The sequence below is a fragment of the Musca autumnalis genome, unplaced genomic scaffold (assembly GCF_047663935.1).
Source record: "Musca autumnalis isolate F117 unplaced genomic scaffold, ASM4766393v1 scaffold_2, whole genome shotgun sequence".
NCBI lineage: Eukaryota > Metazoa > Arthropoda > Insecta > Diptera > Muscidae > Musca > Musca autumnalis.
In genome coordinates this window covers 194870137-194892339 of record NW_027411755.1, presented here as the reverse complement: position 1 = coordinate 194892339, position 22203 = coordinate 194870137, and the positions used below count along the sequence as shown (strand labels likewise).

General features: G+C 29.8%; 1 protein-coding gene across 5 annotated transcripts in view; it reads right to left on the bottom strand.

Annotated features, from left to right (window-relative positions):
- Positions 1 to 22203, bottom strand: part of spen (spen family transcriptional repressor split ends) — a 344925-nt gene that overhangs the window by 88021 nt on the left and 234701 nt on the right. For 2 of the 5 annotated variants that reach the window (XM_073970444.1, XM_073970445.1), the window contains one exon: positions 5095 to 5177. The exons of the other annotated variants lie outside the window; for them this stretch is intronic. In XM_073970444.1, coding sequence (XP_073826545.1) covers positions 5095 to 5099 — 5 coding nt within the window. In that variant the 5' untranslated portion in view covers positions 5100 to 5177. The remainder of the gene's footprint in view (positions 1 to 5094; positions 5178 to 22203) is intronic. 5 annotated transcript variants of the gene reach the window in all.

The following is a 22203-nucleotide window of genomic DNA, read 5'->3' as shown; positions in this document are numbered from 1 at the left end:
CTCATCTTCGAACTTAAACTAAGTTTGGGCGAAAGCCAAATTTGAATCGAATCGGTTCATCCGTTCGAGAGTTATCGTGCGCACCAGCCAGACAGACAGACGGACGGACATTGCTAAATCAACTCCAAATTGTCTGAAACACATTTCGTCCAAACATACTTGGGGTCTAAAACCATTATTTCGATTAGGCACATTTTGTCCGTATGAAAGTGTATATACCCTCGTTAGCATAAATGCTGAGGGTATAAAAAATGAAAAATCCACGACTTCGGCCCTTGGAAATTTTTAAGAAATGAACGAATATGGCCTTTGGAAAATTCTTAAAATATCTACGTGTATGGCTTTTTAAACAATTTAAAAAAATCCACAACTAAGGCCCTTGGAAAATTCTTAAAAAAATCCACGAAGATGGCCTTGGGGAAATTCTTAAAAAAATCCACGACTATGGTCTTTGAAAAATTCCTACAAATACTAAAAAAAATTTGTTTTTAAATAATCTTAAAAAATCCACAACTATGGCATTTGGAAAATTCTTAAAAAATCCACAACTATGGCCTTTGGAAAATTCTTAAAAAAATCCACGACCATGGCCTTGGGAAAATTGTTAAAAAAAAAACTAAGACCATGGCCTTTGGAAAATTCATAAAAAATCAACGACCATGGCCTTGGGAATATTCTTAAAAAATCCAAGACTATGGACTTTGAAATATTTTTATTTTAAAATATCCACGTCTTTAGCCTTTGAATAATTCTTAAAACATTTACTACAATGCAGGTCATCATGGCCTTTGAAAAATTCATAAAAAAACCCATGACTGCTTACAAAAACCACGACTATAGGATTTAAAAAATTATCAAAAAAAATCAAGACTATGGCCTTTGAAAAATTTAAAAACATCCACAATTAAGGCCTTCGAAAAATTCTTAATAAATCCACCTTTGAAAAATTCATAAAAATCGACGACTATGATCTATGCAAAATTCTTAAAAAAATTACGACTTTGGCTTTTTAAAAATTCCCAAAAAAAATTCATGACTACGGCCTTTGAAAAATTCTTAAAAAATCCAGGACTTAGGCTTTCAAAAAAAAAAAAAAAAAAAAAAAAAAACTTAAAAAATACACGACTTTGGCCTTTAAAAATATTCTTAAAAAATCTACACTATGGCTTTTGAAAAAAATCTTAAATAATCCACGGCTAGGGTCTTTGAAAAATTCTTAAAAAATTCACGACAATGGCGTTTGAAAATTCATAAAAAATTCACGACTATTAAAAAATCTACACTATGGCTTTTGAAAAAATTCTCAAATAATCCGCTACTATGATCTTCGAAAAATTCTTAAAAAATTGCATAAAAATCGACGACTATGACCTATGCAAAATTCTCGAAAAATCTACGACTGTGGCCTTTCAAAAATTCCAAAAAAAAAAATCATGAATATGGCCTTTGAAAACATCATAAAAAATCCAGGACTTAGGCTTTTAAAAAATCTTAAAAAATACACGACTAAGGCCTTTGAAAATATTCTTAAAAAAGCCACGACTATGGCCTTTGAAAAACTATTAAAAAATCCACGTCTATGGCTTTAAAAAAATTTTAAAAAACCACAACAATGGTCTTTGAAAAATTCTTCAAAATCCACGAAATTTTTTTTAATTAATTCAAAAATAATTATAAAGTCCACGACTATGGCGTTTGAAAAATTCTCAAATAATCCACTACTATGACCTTCGAAAAATTCTTTAAAATAATTCCTAAAAACCCATTACTGTGGCCTTTGAGAAATTCTTAAAAAATCCGCGACTGTGCAATTAAAAAAAATTAAAACAAAAAACGAAATTAAGGCCTTAAGGCCTCTTAAAATGTAAAATTCTCAAAAAAAAAAAAACTACGACAGTGGCTTTTCAAAAATTCTTAAAAAAATCCAAGATTAAGGCATTTAAAAAATCTTAAAAAATACACGATCAATACCTTTGAAAATATTCTTAAAAAAGCCACACTATGGCATTTGAAAAAATCTTAAATAATCCACGACTATGGCCACTGAAAAATTCTTAAAAATTCTACGACTAGGGCCTTTAAATTTATTTTAAAAAATCCGCGTCTATGTCTTTTAAAAAATCCACAACTACGGCCATTGAAAAATTCTTCAACATCCACAACTATGGCTGTTGAAAAATTATAAAAAATTCACGAGTATGGCCGTTGAAAATATCTTAAAAAATCCACGAGTTTGGCGTTTGAAAAATTCATAAAAAACCCCAAACTATTGCCTTTGAAAAGTTATAAAAAAATCCACGAGTATGGCCATTGAAAATATCTTAAAAAATCCACGACTTTGTCGTTTGAAAAATGCATACAAAATCCACCACTATGGCGTTTAAAAAATTCTCAAATAACCCACTACTATGACCTTCGAAAAATTCTTAAAAAATCCACGAAAATGACACCTCATCATGAACTTTAAAAAAATTCCTAAAAACCCATGACTGTGGCCTTTGAAAAAATCCAAAAAAATCCGCGACTGTGCAATATTCAGGACTATGACCTTTGAAAATTAAAAAAAACAGGATAAAGGCCTTTGAAAAATTCATAATAAAAATTCTTAAAAAAATCCATGACTATGGCCTTTCAAAAATTCATAAAAAATCCAAGACTAAGGCATTTAAAAAATCTTAAAAAATACACGATCAATGCCTTTGAAAATATTCTTAAAAAAGCCACATTATGGCATTTGAAAAAATGGCTTTTAAAAAATCAACAACTATGGCCTTTGAAAAATTTTTCAAAATCCACAACTATGGAATTATAAAAATTCTTCAAAATCCACGACTATTGGCTTTGAAAAATTATTAAAAAATCCTCAAGTATGACCTTTGAAAATACCTTAAAAATAATCAACGACTGTGGGCCTTAAAACTTTTAAAACCAGGACTATGGCCTTTGAAAAATGCCTAAAAAATCACGAAAAATTCTTTAAAAATCCACGTCTACGGCCTTTGAAAAATGCCTAAAAAATTACGAAAAATTCTTTAAAAATCCACGTCTACGGCCTTTGAAAAATTCTTAAAAAATCACGAAAAATTTTTTAAAGATCCATGTCTACGGTCTTTGAAAATATTAAAAAAATCCATGTCTACGGTCTTTGAAAATATTAAAAAAAATCCATGTCTACGGTCTTTGAAAATATTAAAAAAAATCCACGTCGTCAACGAAAAATTCTTTAAAAATCCATGTCTACGGTCTTTGAAAATATTAAAAAAATCCACGTCGTCGACCTTTGAAAATATTAAAAAAATCCACGTCGTCGACCTTTAAAAATATATTAAAAAAATCCACGTCTACGGGCTTTGAAAATATTTTAAAAAAATCCACGTCGTCGACCTTTAAAAATATATTAAAAAAATCCACGTCTACGGGCTTTGAAAATATTTTAAAAAAATTCCACGTCTACGGGCTTTGGAAATTTAAAAAAAAAATCCTAGCCCATGGCCTTTTGAAAATTGTTAAAAAAATCTACCACCATGGTCTTTGGAAAATTCTTAAAAAATCCACGACTATGATCATTGAGAAATTCTTTAAAAAATCCACGACTATGGACATTACAAAATTCTTTAAAAATCAAATTTGTGGCATTTGAAAATGTCTTTAAAAATCCACTACTATGACCTTTGACAAGTTCTTAAAAAATTTAAGACTGTGGCCTATGGATAATTCTCTATTAAATCCACGATAATGGGCGTTGAAATATTTTGAAAAAATCCAGAAACATTCTGAAAAAATTTTGTTTTTTCAAAATAGTCTGGCTTAATCCCATTGTTGTTGTTTTAATATTTTAAAACAACTATTTTATTAGTGGAAAAGGGGTAAGGCAGGGAATACTATAGTTTCGATCCACGCCACTGGATCTCATCAGTTCCCTTGTTTCTTGTTTGTGGATATTCTCCACCGAAGTTATTTTTCAATAACTTCTTCAACAAGAAACTTTTTATACCCAAACATCAATCGTCAGCTCGAAGTATAAAGGTAAGCAAAGAAAAAAGTTCAATGAGAAGTTTTGTTTTTACTAACATTGCCTTTAAAATATTGTTGAAAAAATTCATGTGGCATCCTACTTAGAAAATATTTTTTAAAACAACACGCTTAGAAATTGTTGGTTCTTAAAAAAATGTCTAAATAATTATGTTTAAATAAACTTCTAAAACCCAATCTATGATTTATGGCGATCCCCTTATTTGGATTTATTACATCCTCTACTTAAAAAGTTCTCTGAACTTATAATCTTAGCATTGTATCGTCTGTTATGTGATAATTTCAGCTAAAGTCCATATTTTGTTGCTTCAATATTTGAATAACAAAATGTTTAACGGTGTGTAATGAAATTACTTACTACGGGCGGAGGCAGAAAAGAATAAACTATAGTTTCGATTGAAGCCACTCATTCTCACCAGTTAGTTCCCCTAACCACCGACCCTGTGTAGATCATTAGCTCAAGAGATGCCTGTTTAAAAATATGAAATGAATATCCCATTTCTTTGTTGAAACATTATCACTTTTGCAAAAAAGAGGAAAAATTAAGCGAAATGTCTTTTTTTGTTATTTTTCCTGGCTTTAATGTTTTTTAATTAACTTCAAAAACACGTTTTCAATTATAATAATTTGTTCACAATTATTTTTATTGTATAAAATTAAATTTTTAATTAATTGAATTCATTTTTTTTTTGGTTTTTTCTATATGTGTGGGAAAATGATTTCTTTTGTTGGCATTTCACATTTGTTCACGTATTTTTTAATACTGTTTCTTTTTTACATTGCATTTATTAATAATGCATGATTTTTGTAACGTTTTTTAGTTTTCTTCTGAATTATATTATGTCTGAATGACAATATTTTTGATATTGTTATGACGGTTTCTGAAATTGGATATTATTTATTTATGATATCACACAGTACGTCTGTATGATTTTTATTATTTATGATGTAACTGTTTGTTTATTTTGACATTCCAATGAAAAAAGTAGCTACACAAATACATTAATGGCAACACTTTCGGGAAAGAGAAAAAAAAAACATTTTCATAAAGGAGAAACTTACAGCATTCCAGAATCTCTTTAGACACTTCAATAGCTGCAGGGGAGGCAACTTATATAACTCCGCTGGAATGAATTTTAACGTACCTGAAAATAGAAGAACAAAAAAAAGTGAGGATTAGTCTAAATTATCCAATGTTATATGGTGCGATGGTTACACGATGTTAAGATACTGAAAATTTGTAGGGAGTCAATTTTGGTGTTGATATTTTATGGTGTGCGACAACGCCATCTGTACTTCAAATAAAAAATAAATGGACTAATAAAATTGATTTATGAGCATACTTTTGGGCGGAATATTTAAATAAATATATAATATACTGTAATAGAGATTTACATACAAATATTTTAACAAATCCTCGATCGTAGCTTTGAAAAATTCCTAAAAAATCCACGACTATGACCCATGGAAAATTTTAAAAATCCACGACTACGGCCCTTGGAGAATTTAAAAATATCCACGAATATGGCCTTTGGAAAATTTAAAAAAAATCCACGACCATGGCCTTTGGATTATTCTTAAAAAGTCCACGACCATGACCTTTGCAAAATTCTTAAAAATTCACGACTATGGCCTTTGAAATATTTTGAAAAAAACCAGAAATATTCTGAGAAAGTTTACCAACATTGCCTTTAAAATATTGATGAAAAAATGCATGTACATAGTCTTTGAAATATTCTTAAAAAATCCAAGACTACGGGCTTTGAAATATTTTTAAAAAATCCACGTTTATGACCTTTGAACGATTCTTAAAACATTTACTAATATGAACCTCAGCATAGCCTTTTACAAAATTCCTAAAAAACCCATGACTGTGACATTTAAAAAAATCCACCACTGTGGAATTAAAAAAAATTATTAATAAATTCAGGACTATGACCTTTAAAAATTAAAAAAAAAATCATGATTAGGGCATTTGAAAAATTCTTAATAAATCCACGACTAAGGTCATTCCACGACTGTGGCCTTTCAAAAATTCCTAAAAATATCCATGACTATGGCCTTTGAAAAATTCTTAAAAAATCCAGGATTAAAGCTTTTAAAAATATTAAAAAATACACGATTAATGCCATTGAAAATATTCTTAAAAAATATACACTATGTCCTTTAAAAAAATCTTAAAAACTCCACGACTAAGGACATTGAAAAATTCTTAAATAATCAAGACAATGGCATTTGAAAATGTCTTTAAAGGTCCACGACAATGATTTTTGAAAAAATCTTAAAAAAATCACAACTATGGCCTATGGATAATTCTCTATAAAATCCACGGCTATGGCCTTTGAAATATTCTTAACAAATCTAAGACTATGGGATTGCAAATATGTTTAAAAAATCCACGACCATCATAAAAAATCTGCAACCATGGCCTTTGAAAAATTCTTAAAACAAAATATATCATAAAAAATCCAAGACTTTGAAAAATCTTAAAAAATTTATGACTATGGCCTATGGATAATTCTCTATAAAATCTACGACTATGGCTTTTCTGAAAAAAATCCAGAAACTTTTGAAAGACTTTCCCAACATTGTCTTTAAAATATTGTTAAAGATATACATGTACATATCCGTTGAAATATTCTTAAAAAATCCAAGACTATGGGCTTTGAAATATTTTTAAAAAATCTATGGCCACTGAAAAATCCACGACTATGGCCTTTAAAAAATTCTTTAAATATCAGCGAATATGAAGCTCATCACGGTCTATGAAAAAATCTTAGAAATCACGAAAAATTCTTTAAAAATCCACGTCTATGGCTTTTGAAAAATTCCTAAAAAATAACGAAAAATTCTTAAAAATCCACGTCTGTGACGTTTGAAAAAATTCTAAAAAAACACGAAAAATTCTTAAAAAATCATCGTCTACGGCCTTTGAAAAAAATTTCAAAAATCACGAAAATTTCTTTTAACATCCACGTCTGTGACGTTTGAAAAATTCTTAAAAAATCACGAAAAATTCTTTAAAAATCCACGCCTACGGCCTTTGAAAAATTCTTAAAAAATCACGAAAAATTCTTTAAAAATCCACGTTTGTGACGTTTGAAAAATTCTTAAAAAATCACGAAATATTCTTTAAAAATCCTCGCCTACGGCCTTTGAAAAATTCTTAAAAACTCACGAAAAATTACTTGAAAATTCACGTCTGTGACCTTTGAAAAATACTTAAAAAATCACGAAAAGTACTTTAAAAAATTCTCGTCTACGGCCTTTGAAAAATTCTTAAAAAATCACGTAAAATTCTTTAAAAATCCACGTCTGTGACGTTTGAAAAATTCTTCAAAAATCACGAAAATTTCTTTAAATATCCACGTCTATGGCCTTTGAAAAATTCTTCAAAAATCACGAAAATTTCTTTAAATATCCACGTCTATGGCCTTTGAAAAATTCTTAAAAAAATCACGAAAAATTCTTTAAAATTCCTCGTATACGGCCTTTGAAAAATTCTTAAAAAATCACGAAAATTTCTTTAAAAATCCACATCTACGGCCTTTGAAAAATTCCTAAAAAATTCACGTCTCTGACCTTTCTGTGACGTTAAAAAATTCTTAAAAAATCACGAAAAATTCTTTGAAAATCCACATCTAAGGCCTTTGAAAGATTCTTAAAAAATCACAAAAAAAAATCTTTAAAAATCCACATCTTTTGAAAATTTCTTAAAAAATCACGAAAAATTCTTTAAAAATCCTCATCTACGGCCTTTGAAAAATTCTTAAAAAATCATGATAAATTCCTAAAAAAATCCTCGTATACGGCCTTAGAAAAATTCTTAAAAAATCACGAACATTTATTTAAAAATCATCATCTACGGCCTTTGAAAAATTCTTAAAAAATTCCTTAAAAATCGACGTCTGTGACCTTTAAAAAATTCTTAAAAATCACGAAAACATCTAGAAAGAACCACGTCTACGGCCTTTGAAAGTATTTTAAAAATCCACGTATACGGCCTTTGAAAATAGTTTAAAAAATCCACGTCTACGGCCTTTGAAAATATTTTAAAAAATCCACGTCTACGGCCTGTGAAAAAATTTTAAAAATCCACGTCTACGGCCTTTGAAAATATTTTAAAAAATCTACGTTTACGGCCTTTAAAAATATTTTAAAAAATCCACGTCTACAACCTTTGAAAATATTTAAAAAAAATCCACGTATACGGCCTTTGAAAATAATTAAAAAAATCCACGTATACGGCATTTGAGAATATTTAAAAAAAATCCACGTATACGGCCTTTGAAAATACTTAAAAAAATCCACGTATACGTCCTTTGAAAATATTTTAAAAAAATCCACGTTTACGACCTTTGAAAATATTTTAAAAAAAATCCACGTTTACGGCCTTTGAAAATATTTTAAAAAAATCCGCGTTTACGGCCTTTGAAAATATTTTAAATAAACCCACGTCTACTGGCTTTGAAAATATTAAAAAAATCCATGTATATGGCCTTTGAAAATATTTAAAAAAAATCCACGTTTACGGCCTTTGAAAATATTTTAAAAGAATCCACGTCTACGGCCTTTAAAAATATTTAAAAAAAAATCCATGCCTACGTCCTATGAAAATATTTTAAAAAAATCCACGTTTACGGCCTTTGAAAATAGTTTTAAAAAAATCCACGTTTACGGCCTTTGAAAATATTTTAAAAAAATCCACGTTTACGGCCTTTGAAAATATTTTAAAAAAAATCCACGTTTACGGCCTTTGAAAATATTTTAAAAAAATCCACGTTTACGGCCTTTGAAAATATTTAAAAAAAATCCACGTTTACGGCCTTTGAAAATATTTTAAAAAAATCGACGTTTACGGCCTTTGAAAATATTTAAAAAAATCCACGTTCACGGCCTTTGAAAATATTTTAAAAAAATCCACGTTTACGGCCTTTGAAAATATTTAAAAAAATCCACGTATACGGCCTTTGAAAATATTTTAAAAAAATCCAGGTTTACGGCCTTTGAAAATATTTAAAAAAAATCCACGTTTACGGCCTTTGAAAATATTTTAAAAAAATCGACGTTTACGGCCTTTGAAAATATTTAAAAAAATCTACGTATACGGCCTTTGAAAATATTTAAAAAAAAATCCACGTATACGGCCTTTGAAAATATTTAAAAAAATCCACGTATACGGCCTTTGAAAATATTTAAAAAATCCACGTATACGGCCTTTAAAAATATTTAAAAAAATCCACGTATACGGCCTTTGAAAATATTTAAAAAAATCCACGTATACGGCCTTTGAAAATATTTAAAAAAATCCACGAATACGGCCTTTGAAAATATTTAAAAAATCCACGTATACGGCCTTTGAAAATATCTAAAAACATCCACGTATACGGCCTTTGAAAATATTTAAAAAAATCCACGTATACGGCCTTTGAAAATATTTAAAAAAATCCACGTATACGGCCTTTGAAATATTTAAAAAAAAATCCACGTATACGGCCTTTGAAAATATTTAAAAAAAATCCACGTATACGGCCTTTAACAATATTAAAAAAAATCCACGACTATGGCCTTTCAAAATTCATAAAAAAATCCGCAACTATGGCCTTTGTCAGAATCTTAAAATATCCATGACTATAAAGCGCATCACCTTTGGAAAATTTCTAAAAAAAAAATCCACCACTAAGGACACAATCACAGTCTAAATCGCCTTTAAAATATTGGCAAGAATCCACATCTAAAAGGAGCTCTTCAAGACCTTTTAAATATGCAAAAAAAATCCATGAGTTGGAGCTAATCATGACTTTAGAAATATTTATTTAAAAAAATCACGTCTTTAATGCTCTACATCGCATATTCGTACACTTCTTCAATGTATCAAATCAGTTTCTTTCATTTATTATTTAAATATCCTAAATAATATAACATTAACCCCAATTTATAAGGTTTGTTAGATAAAAAGTAATAAAATTTACCATTGTTTCCTCTTCATAGAAACAAATAAAAAACACACATTTCATTTCCAACCACATGAATGAACTGCAATTTATGGTATAAATTGTTTTTTTTTTTTCAACAAGTCTACACAAAAACCTAAAATATTTTATGGTCACCAAAAAAAAAAAAAAAAAAAAACAACGAAAACAAATATGGGTCAATAAGAAAACACTCACACACCAACAACAAATTTTGCATTCCCATTCAATGAATCTAAAGAATGTCGCACCAAAATTTACCTACAATAAAAACCACACATTTGGATTTTTGTTGTTATTTATATGTACAAAATAAAATCCTTAATCAAATCATTATCAAAAAAAAAAAAAAAAAAAAAAACAACAACAAATGACGTTCTATATGTTTTTATTTTATAAACAAATGTTTAGTCATCTATCTGTGTTTTGTTGGTTTTGTTTCCTTTGTGTTGAAAAAATGGTAAATTTTGTATATTTGTATTTTATATAGAAAATATTAAAATATTTTGTTTAAGTGGATTTGTTATTGTTTTTTCGCTGTGTTTTTCCCTTTGTAGTAGCTTGCAAAATTTTTCAGGAAAACAATAACAACAACAATAATAATTCATGTATGTATATTACTGCTTTTTGTTGTACTACTCGTATGTATGTAGTTGCTATCAGCAGAAACAGCAGCAATTCAAATTCATCAACTACACTTGATTTTAATAAAAGCGAATGAATTCAATTGAAAATAATTCAAAGTGATTTATTTATGGTCCGTCAGTCAGTCGCTATGTTACTCTTCAAAGAGCATTTGCTAGCGAAGAGGAAGAGAAATGAAAGAAGGGCCAAAATAAATTGAAAACAGTGTTGCCATTAACAATAACTGTCCTTAAAACAACAATCATACAATGAATACTCGTATGTTCAAAGGATATTTGAAACATAAAGTAATTCTTCAATGGCCATGATGAGTTTCGTAAACGTGATTTTTTATGAATTTTTCAAAGGCTATAGTCAAGGATTTTTTAGAAATTTCTCGAAGGCCATAATGAGTTTAATAGTCGTGAATTTTTTAAGAATTTTTCGAAGGCCATAGTCGTGGATTTTTTTAAGAATTTTTCAAAGGCAATAGTCATGGATTATTAAGAATTTTTCAAAGGCTATAATCATAGATTTTTTTATGATTTTTTCATAGTCGTGGATTTTTTAAGAATTTTGGATTTTTTAAGAAGAGACCATAGTTCTGAATTATTTTAAAAAATTTCAAAGGCCTTATTCTTGGAATTTTTAAAAATTGTCAAAGGCCATAATGCGTTCGTAGTTGTGGATTTTTTTTAAATTTTTTTCAAAGGCAACAGTCATGGATTTTTATGAATTTTTCAAAGGTCATAGTCATGGATTTTTTTTATGAATTTTTCTAAGGCCATAATCATAGTTTTGTTTATGAATTTTTCAAAGGCCATAGTCGAGGATTTTTTAAGATTTTTTTAAAGGCGATAGACCAAGATTTTTTAAAATTTTTTTCAAGGGTCATAGTCGAGATTTTTTTAGAAAATTTTCAAAGGCCACAGTTGTGGATTTTGTATGAATTTTATAATGCCATAGTTGTGGATTTTTTAAGACGTTTTCAGAGACTATAGTCGTGGATTTTTTATGAATTTTTCAAAGGCCACTGTCATGAATTTTTTAAGAATTTTTCAAAGGCCATAGTCGTGGATTACCTAGGATTTTTTATGGATTTTTAAAGGCCATAACCGTGGATTTTTTAAAATTTTTCCAAGGCCATAATCGTGGAGTTTTAAGAATTTTTCAAAGGCCATAGTCGATGATTTTTTAGAAAATTTTCAAAGGCCATAGTCGTGGATTCAATAGGATTTTTTATGGATTTTTCAAAGGCCATAACCGCGGATTTTTTGTAAATTGTTCAAAGGCCACTGTTATGAATTTTTTAAGAATTTTTCAAAGGCTATAGTCGTGGATTTCATAGGATTTTTTATGGATTTTTTAAAGGCCATAACCGTGGAATTTTTTTAAATTTTTCCAAGGCCATAATCGTGGAGTTTCAAGAATTTTTCAAAGGCCATAGTCCAGGATTTTTTAGAAAATTTTCAAAGGCCATAGTCGTGGATTTCATAGGATTTTTTATGGATTTTTCAAAGGCCATAACCGTGGATTTTTTTTAAATTTTTCCAAGGCCATAATCGTGGAGTTTCAAGAATTTTTCAAAGGCTATAGTCGAGGATTTTTTAGAAAATTTTCAAAGGCCATAGTCGTGGATTCAATAGGATGTTTTATGGATTTTTCAAAGGCCACTGTCATAATTTGTTTAAGAATTTTTCAAAGGCCATAGTCGAGGATTTTTTAGAAAATCTTCAAAGGCCATAGTCGTGGATTTCATAGGATTTTTTATGGATTTTTCAAAGGCCATAACCGTGGATTTTTTTAAAATTTTTCCAAGGCCATAATCGTGGAGTTTTAAGAATTTTTCAAAGGCCATAGTCGAGGATTTTTTAGAAAATTTTCAAAGGCCATAGTCGTGGATTCAATAGGATTTTTTATGGATTTTTTAAAGGCCATAACCGTGGATTTTTTATGATTTTTTCAAAGGCCATAGTCGTGGATTTCATAGGATTTTTTTATGGATTTTTCAAAGGCCATAACCTTGGATTTTTTTTAAAAAATTTCCAAGGCCATAATCGTGGAATTTTAAGAATTTTTCAAAGGCCATAGTCGAGGATTTTTTAGAAAATTTTCAAAGGCCATAGTCGTGGATTCAATAGGATTTTTTATGGATATTTCAAAGTCCATAACCGTAGATTTTTTATGAATTGTTCAAAGGCCTTTGTCATGAATTGTTTAAGAATATTTCAAAGGCCATAGTCGTGGATTTCATAGGATTTTTTTATGGATTTTTCAAAGGCCATAACCGTGGATTTTTTAAATTTTTCCAAGGCCATAATCGTGGAGTTTTAAGAATTTTTCAAAGACCATAGTCGAGGATTTTTTAGAAAATTTTCAAAGGCCATAGTCGTGGATTTCATAGGATTTTTTATGGGTTTTTCAAAGCCCATAACCGTGGATTTTTTTTTAAATTTTTCCGAGGCCATAATCGTGGAGTTTCAAGAATTTTTCAAAGGCTATAGTCGAGGATTTTTTAGAAAATTTTCAAAGGCCATAGTCGTGGATTCAATAGGATTTTTATGGATTTTTCAAAGGCCACCGTCATAATTTGTTTAAGAAGTTTTCAAAGGCCATAGTCGAGGATTTTTTAGGAAATCTTCAAAGGCCATAGTCGTGGATTTCATAGGATTTTTTTATGGATTTTTCAAAGGCCATAACCGTGGATTTTTTTAAAATTTTTCCAAGGCCATAATCGTGGAGTTTTAAGAATTTTTCAAAGGCCATAGTCGAGGATTTTTTTAGAAAATTTTCAAAGGCCATAGTCGTGGATTTCATAGGATTTTTTATGGATTTTCAAAGGCCATAACCGTGGATTTTTTAAATTTTCCAAGGCCATAATCGTGGAGTTTTAAGAATTTTTCAAAGGCCATAGTCGAGGATTTTTTAGAAAATTTTCAAAGGCCATAGTCGTGGATTCAATAGGATTTTTTATGGAATTTTCAAAGGCCATTGTCATAATTTGTTTAAGAATTTTTCAAAGGCCATACACGGTGCTCTTGAATCAAATTTAAATGAAAGGTGCTTACACCTGGGAAGTTTTTGCGGATTCTGAAACTACAATGTTCATAGATGAGAAAAATCAAAAAACAAAAAAAATCGCGGGAGCGCTTTTTAAATAAATCGCGATTCAAGTTGACATTTTTAGGGGTTGTTTAGGTTTTCACGATTTTGCTTAGAAACCGCATGTCCTATCTAAATGAGGCTGAAGAAGATATTGTAGCTACGAAAATTCTCTACAAGATTGACATTCACGATATTTTCGTAGGTTTTACTATTTTTGAGATATTGAAGTTCAAATTGGGGCAATGCACTGACTGTATCGCCCCCTTATAAAACAATGTAATGAAGGGGGCACCATAACTAAGTTTTAATGAAAACCGCTTAAACAGGGGAAATTTTTGTGAATTCTGAAACAGCAATGTTCATAGATGTGAAAAATCCATAAACAAGAAAAAATCGCTGCAGGGATTTTTAAATAAATCGCGGTCAAAATTCACATTTTTAGGTGTTTTTTAGGTTTTCACGATTTTGCTTGGAAACCAATTCCAATCGAAATGGAGCTAAGGAAAATTTTGTAGCTGTGAAAATTCTCTACAGGATTGACGTTTATGATTTGTTCTCAGGCTGTACCATTTTTGAGATAAAGAAGCTCAGTTTACATTTTTAGGTTTTGTTTGTTAGGGTTTCGCGATTTTGCTTAAATACGTCAAGTCTTATCGGCATAGCTGTGAAAATTCTCTACAAGACTGGCTTATGTAATTCTTCCTAGGTTGTACCATTTTTTAGATATACAACTTTAATATGGGAAATGGCATTGTTTTATAAGGAGACGATACAGAATTGAATTGAATTGAATTTGTATTGTCCCAATTTCAACTTCTATATCTCAAAACTTGTAAAACCTACGAAAATATCATTAAAGTCAATCTTGTAGAGAATTTTGACAGCTACAACAATTTCTTTATTCTCATTTAGATAGGACTTGCGGTTTCTAAGCAAAATCGTGAAAACCTAAACAACCCCTAAAAATGTCAACTTGAATCGAGATTTATTTAAAAAGCGCTCCGGCGATTTTTTTTGTTTTTTGATTTTTCTCATCTATGAAAATTATAGTTTCAAAATACGCGAAAATTTCCCAGGTGTAAGCACCTTCCATTTAAATTTGATTCAAGAGCACCGTGCATAGTCGAGGATTTTTTAGAAAATCTTCAAAGGCCATAGTCGTGGATTTCATACGATTTTTTATGGATTTTTCAAAGGCCATAACCGTGGATTTTTTTAAAATTTTTCCAAGGCCATAATCGTGGAGTTGTAAGAATTTTTCAAAGGCCATAGTCTAGGATTTTTTTAGACAATTTTCAAAGGCCATAGTCGTGGATTTCATAGGATTTTTTATGGATTTTTCAAAGGCCATAACTGTGGATTTTTTATGAATTTTTCAAAGGCCACTGTCATGAATTTTTTAAGAATTTTTCAAAGGCCATAGTCGAGGATTTTTTACAAAATTTCCAAAGGCCATAGCTGTTTTTCTGAATTTTTCAAAGGCTATAGTTGTGGATTTTTTAACAAGTTTTCAGAGACCATATTCTTGGATTTTTTTAGAATTTTTCAAGGGCCATAGTCCTGGATTTTAGAAGAACTCTTCAAAGGCCATGGTAGAGGATTTTTACAAAATGTTCAAAGGTCATAGTCGTGGACTTTTTCTGAATTTTTCAAAGGCCATAATTAGTTTCAAATAGTTGATTTTTTTAGAATTTATCAAAGGCCATAGTCTTGGATTTTTTAAGATATTTTCAAAAGCCATAGTCGAGGATTTTTTATGATTTTTTCAAAGTCCCTATGAGTTTCTTAGCCGTAGATTTTTTAAGGATTTTCAAGGGCCTTAGTCGTGGATTTTTTTATGAATTGTTCAAAGGCCATTATGAGTTTCATAGTCGTGGATTTTTTAAGAATTTTTCAATGGCAATAGTCGTGGATTTTTTGTGAATTTTTCAAAGGCCATAGTCGTGGATTTTTTTTAAGAATTTTCCAAAGCCATAGGCGTTGTTTTTTTAGAATATTTCAAGGGTCACAGTCGTGGATTTTATAAGAATTTCTCAAAGTCCCGTAGTCGTGATTTTTTTAAAAGAATTTTGCTATGACCTTTGTATTGGATTTTTTAAAAATTTTCAAAGGATCAAAGGTATTATGAACTCCATAGTCGTGGATTTTTTAAGAATTTTTTCAAAGTTATTATGAGCTTCAAAGTCGTGGATTTTTTAAGAATTTTTCAAAGGCCATGGTCGTGAATTTAAAAGAATTTTTCAAGGGTCACAGTCGTGGATTTTAAAAGAATTTCTCAAAGTCCATTAGTCGTGATTTTTTAAAGAATTTTGCTATGACCTTAGTTTTGGGTTTTTTAAAAATTGTCAAAGGCCATAGTCGTGGATTTTTTAAGAATTTTTCGAAGGCTATAACTCGTGCCATTGTCGTGGATTTTTTCAGGATTTTTCAAGGGTCACAGTCGTGAATTTTATAAGACTTTCTCGAAGTCCATTAGTCGCAATTTTTTAAAGAAATTTGCGGAGGGCTTAGTTTTGGATATTTTTTAAAATTTTCAAAGGCCATAGCCGTGGATTTTTTAAGATATTTTCAAAGGCCATAGCCGAGGATTTTTTTAAATATATGTAAAGGACATAGTCGAGGATTTTTAAAAATTTTTTCAAAGATATTATGAGCTCCAAAGTCGTGGATTTTTTATTTATTTTTGCAAAGAACGTAGTCCTGGATTTTTAAGAATTTTTTTAAAGGCCATAGTTGTAGAGTTTTTAACAATTTTTTAATGGCCTTAGTCTTGAATTTTGTAAAATTTTTTTAAAGGCCATAGCCGTGAATTTTGTGAAATTTTTTCAAATGCATTTTTTAAAGTTGTGTATTTTAAAAATTTTTCAAACTCGTGGATTTCATTAAGAATTTTTCAAAGGCCATAGTCTTGAATTTTGTAAACATTTTTTAAATGCCATAGTCGTGCATTTTTTAAACATTGTTCAAAGGCCTTAAACATGGATTTTTATGCATTTTTTAAAGCCGTGGATTTTATTAAGAATTTTTTGGATTTTTTAAAGAATTTTTATCAAGTGGTAACTAAACAATAAACGCAGATTTTCTAAAGAATTTTTGTCAAGGGGTAACTGGACAATAAACGTGGATTTTTTAAAGAATTTTTGTCAAGGGGTAACTGAACAATAAACGTGGATTTTTTAAAGAATTTTTGTCAAAGGTTAACTGAACAATAAACGCTGAATTTTGTAAAAAATTTTCTAAGGCCTTAAACATGGATGTTTAAGAATTTTTTAAAGCCGTTGATTTTATTAAGAATTTTTCAATGTAATAGAATTTATTAAGAATTTTCAAAGGCCACATTAGTGCATTTTCAAAGGGCATATCCGTGTATTTTTTATGAATTTTTCAAAGGCATAGTCATGAATTTTTTAAGAATTTTTCAATGCCCATGATCGTGGATTTTTAAGAATTTTCCAAAGGCCATATTGATGCCTTTTTAAAGAATATTTAACAAGGTATGATATACATACATATTTCATAATATTGGAATTTACCTACGTCAGTTTTAAAATTTTTAAGAGAGTATTTTTTAATTTGATTTGTTTACATTTTCCATCTTAATTTGAATATAAAAAATCCGTTTAGTAATAACATTGTAGTGTTAAAAATTTTTTAAATATTTTCTCCAAGTATAAACACAAAAAAATAAATACAATAATACAAACAAAACAAATACGCAAAACAAAAAAATAAAAAAACACATATTTCTTTCAATTTTAAATTGTTTATATTTTTGCTGTAAATTGTGTATTTTTTATTTCTACATATATATCCTAAATCATGTGAATGCGAAATCAATGCCAAAAACATGTTACCAAAAATAAAACCAAATACCAATGATGAAGAAACGAAACGAAAGAATGAAACACCTTTGGCAAATATTCAATATTTTTGACCAAATGCAAAACAAAAAGACTTGGCTAACATTCTAAAACAACAAAGGCAACAAAGAATCTAGAGTAAATACACACAAAGAAATACAATAACAAATATACCAAAAATAATTTCTGAAAAAAAATTATATTTTACAAATCAAAAACCCAAAAAGAGTCTAAACAAATATTGACCAAAAAAACACAACAAGAAAAAAATTAAATGCCAACTTTATTGCCAAAAACAATTTGAAACGAAAAAAGATCAAAAGTTCACAGAAAATTTGTAATCACAAAATGTTAGAAAAAAAAAAACAACACAAACGTAACAAAAACATATTGCAATTGATATCACACTATATCAGATCTTTCAGGGTATTTTTGGCGCAACACAAACGAAAGACTAAAGTTAAAAAACAAGACAATAATAAAAGAAGAAAAGAAATGAAATCACGCAAAATAATCTTCTCATCTATTTTTATTTAACAAAAAAAAACTGAATAAAAACAACTCATCGTACAACTGCACTTAAAAAAATAGCAAAAAAAAAAAACTAGGAAAAACCACCAACAATTGTTGTTGTTGATTTTTTTGATATCACAACTTCCAAAAGATACATGTGTATTTGTGGCCAACAAAAACCGGCAAAAATTATGATGACAGCATGAAGAAAAATTAAGGTAGTAAAGTGCCAATAAAAAAAAAAAATACATAAAATGATATTTTGGCCAAAAATACAAAACAAAGATTGGGAAAATGCATCGCCAAAGTGGCGCCCAATTAAAAAAGAAGTCGGAAACTGCAGGTCATTGTGGAATATTTTTAAAGAATTTTTTCAAGGGACATCCGACCTATAAACTTGGATTTTTTAACACATTTTTTCCAAGGGACATCAGAACCATAAACGTGGATTTGTTAAATCGATTTTTCAAGGGACATTAGGTCCATTAACGTGGATATTTTAAAGGAATTTTTCAAGGGACATCAGACCCATTAACGTGGATTTTTTAAAGGAATTTTTCAAGTGACATCAGACCCATAAGCTTGGATTTTTTAAATCAATTTTTCCAAGTGACACCAGACCCATAAGAGTGGATTTTTTAAATCAATTTTTTCAAGGAACATCAGACCCATAAACCTGTTTTTTTTAATCAATTTTTTCAAGGAACATCAGACCCATAAACGTGGATTTTTTAAATCAATTTTTTCAAGGGACATCAGACCCATAAACGTGGATTTTTAAATCAATTTTTTCAAGGGACATCAGACCCATAAACGTGGATTTTTTAATCAAATTTTTCAAGGGACATCAGACCCATAAACGTTGCTTTTTTAATCAAATTTTTCAAGGAACATCAGACCCATAAACGTGTTTTTTTAATCAATTTTTTCAAGCAACATCAGACCCATAAACGTGGATTTTTTAAATCAATTTTTCCAAGAGACATCAGACCCATAAACGTTGATTTTTTAAATTAATTTTTTCATAGGACATCAGACCCATAAACGTAGATTTTTTAAATTAATTTTTTCAAGGGACATCAGATCCATAAACGTGGATTTTTTAAATCAATTTTTTCAAGGGACATCAGATCCATAAACATGGATTTTTTGAATCAATTTTTTCAAGGGACATCAGACCCATAAACGTGGATTTTTTAAATAAATTTTTTCAAGGGACATCAGACCCATACACTTGGATTTTTTTCAAGGGACATCAGACCCATAAACGTGTATTTTTTAAATCAATTTTTTCAAGGGACATCAGACCCATAAACGTGGTTTTTTTAAATCAATTTTTTCGGGACATCAGACCCATAAACGTGTTTTTTTTAAATCAATTTTTCCAAGGGACATCAGACCCATAAACGTGTATTTTTTAAATCAATTTTTTCAAGGGACATCAGACCCATAAACGTGGATTTTTTAAATCAATTTTTTCAAGGGACATCAGACCCATAAGCGTGGATTTTTTAAATCAATTTTTTCAAGGGACATAAGACCCATAAACGTGGATTTTTTAAATCAATTTTTTCAAGGGACATCAGACCCATAAACTTGGATTTTTTAAATCAATTTTTTCAAGGGACATCAGACCCATAAGCTTGGATTTTTTAAATTAATTTTTTCAAGGGACATCAGACCCATAAGCGTGGATTTTTTAAACCAATTTTTCCAAGGGACATCAGACCCATAAACGTGGAGTTTTAAATCATTTTTTTCAAGGGACATCAGACCCATAAACGTGGATTTTTAAAGAATTTTTTCCCAAGAGACATCAGACCCATAAGCGTGGATTTTTAAAGAATTTTTTCCCAAGAGACATCAGACCCATAAGCGTGGATTTTTTAAATCAATTTTTTCAAGGGACATCAGACCCATAAGCGTGGACTTTTTAAATCAATTTTTTCAAGGGACATCAGACCCATAAGCGTGGATTTTTTAAATCAATTTTTTCAAGGGAGATCAGACCCATAAGCGTGGATTTTTTAAATCAATTTTTTCAAGGGACATCAGACCCATAAGCGTGGATTTTTTAAATCAATTTTTTCAAGGGACATCAGACCCATAAGCGTGGATTTTTTAAATCAATTTTTTCAAGGGACATCAGACCCATAAGCGTGGATTTTTTAAATCAATTTTTTCAAGGGACATCAGACCCATAAGCGTGGATTTTTTAAATCAATTTTTTCAAGGGACATCAGACCCATAAGCGTGGATTTTTTAAATCAATTTTTTCAAGGGACATCAGACCCATAAGCGTGGATTTTTTAAATCAATTTTTTCAAGGGACATCAGACCCATAAGCGTGGATTTTTTAAATCAATTTTTTCAAGGGACATCAGACCCATAAGCGTGGATTTTTTAAATCAATTTTTTCAAGGGACATCAGACCCATAAGCGTGGATTTTTTAAATCAATTTTTTCAAGGGACATCAGACCCATAAGCGTGGATTTTTTAAATCAATTTTTTCAAGGGACATCAGACCCATAAGCGTGGATTTTTTAAATCAATTTTTTCAAGGGACATCAGACCCATAAGCGTGGATTTTTTAAATCAATTTTTTCAAGGGACATCAGACCCATAAGCGTGGATTTTTTAAATCAATTTTTTCAAGGGACATCAGACCCATAAGCGTGGATTTTTTAAATCAATTTTTTCAAGGGACATCAGACCCATAAGCGTGGATTTTTTAAATCAATTTTTTCAAGGGACATCAGACCCATAAGCGTGGATTTTTTAAATCAATTTTTTCAAGGGACATCAGACCCATAAGCGTGGATTTTTTAAATCAATTTTTTCAAGGGACATCAGACCCATAAGCGTGGATTTTTTAAATCAATTTTTTCAAGGGACATCAGACCCATAAGCGTGGATTTTTTAAATCAATTTTTTCAAGGGACATCAGACCCATAAGCGTGGATTTTTTAAATCAATTTTTTCAAGGGACATCAGACCCATAAGCGTGGATTTTTTAAATCAATTTTTTCAAGGGACATCAGACCCATAAGCGTGGATTTTTTAAATCAATTTTTTCAAGGGACATCAGACCCATAAGCGTGGATTTTTTAAATCAATTTTTTCAAGGGACATCAGACCCATAAGCGTGGATTTTTTAAATCAATTTTTTCAAGGGACATCAGACCCATAAGCGTGGATTTTTTAAATCAATTTTTTCAAGGGACATCAGACCCATAAGCGTGGATTTTTTAAATCAATTTTTTCAAGGGACATCAGACCCATAAGCGTGGATTTTTTAAATCAATTTTTTCAAGGGACATCAGACCCATAAGCGTGGATTTTTTAAATCAATTTTTTCAAGGGACATCAGACCCATAAGCGTGGATTTTTTAAATCAATTTTTTCAAGGGACATCAGACCCATAAGCGTGGATTTTTTAAATCAATTTTTTCAAGGGACATCAGACCCATAAGCGTGGATTTTTTAAATCAATTTTTTCAAGGGACATCAGACCCATAAGCGTGGATTTTTTAAATCAATTTTTTCAAGGGACATCAGACCCATAAGCGTGGATTTTTTAAATCAATTTTTTCAAGGGACATCAGACCCATAAGCGTGGATTTTTTAAATCAATTTTTTCAAGGGACATCAGACCCATAAGCGTGGATTTTTTAAATCAATTTTTTCAAGGGACATCAGACCCATAAGCGTGGATTTTTTAAATCAATTTTTTCAAGGGACATCAGACCCATAAGAGTGGATTTTTTAAATCAATTTTTTCAAGGGACATCAGACCCATAAGAGTGGATTTTTTAAATCAATTTTTTCAAGGGACATCAGACCCATAAGAGTGGATTTTTTAAATCAATTTTTTCAAGGGACATCAGACCCATAAGAGTGGATTTTTAAAGCATTTTTGTCAAGTGGTAACTGAACAATAACCGCTAAATTATATTTTTTAATCTTTAAACAAATATTTTAAATAATCCCCTTCGGCTTTTAAAGTTTCTATTCACCCTCATTTATCTCTGTTAATAATATCGAAATCACCAATTAACTGCTGACTTAAGAAACCATCAATCATGCGACACTTTAG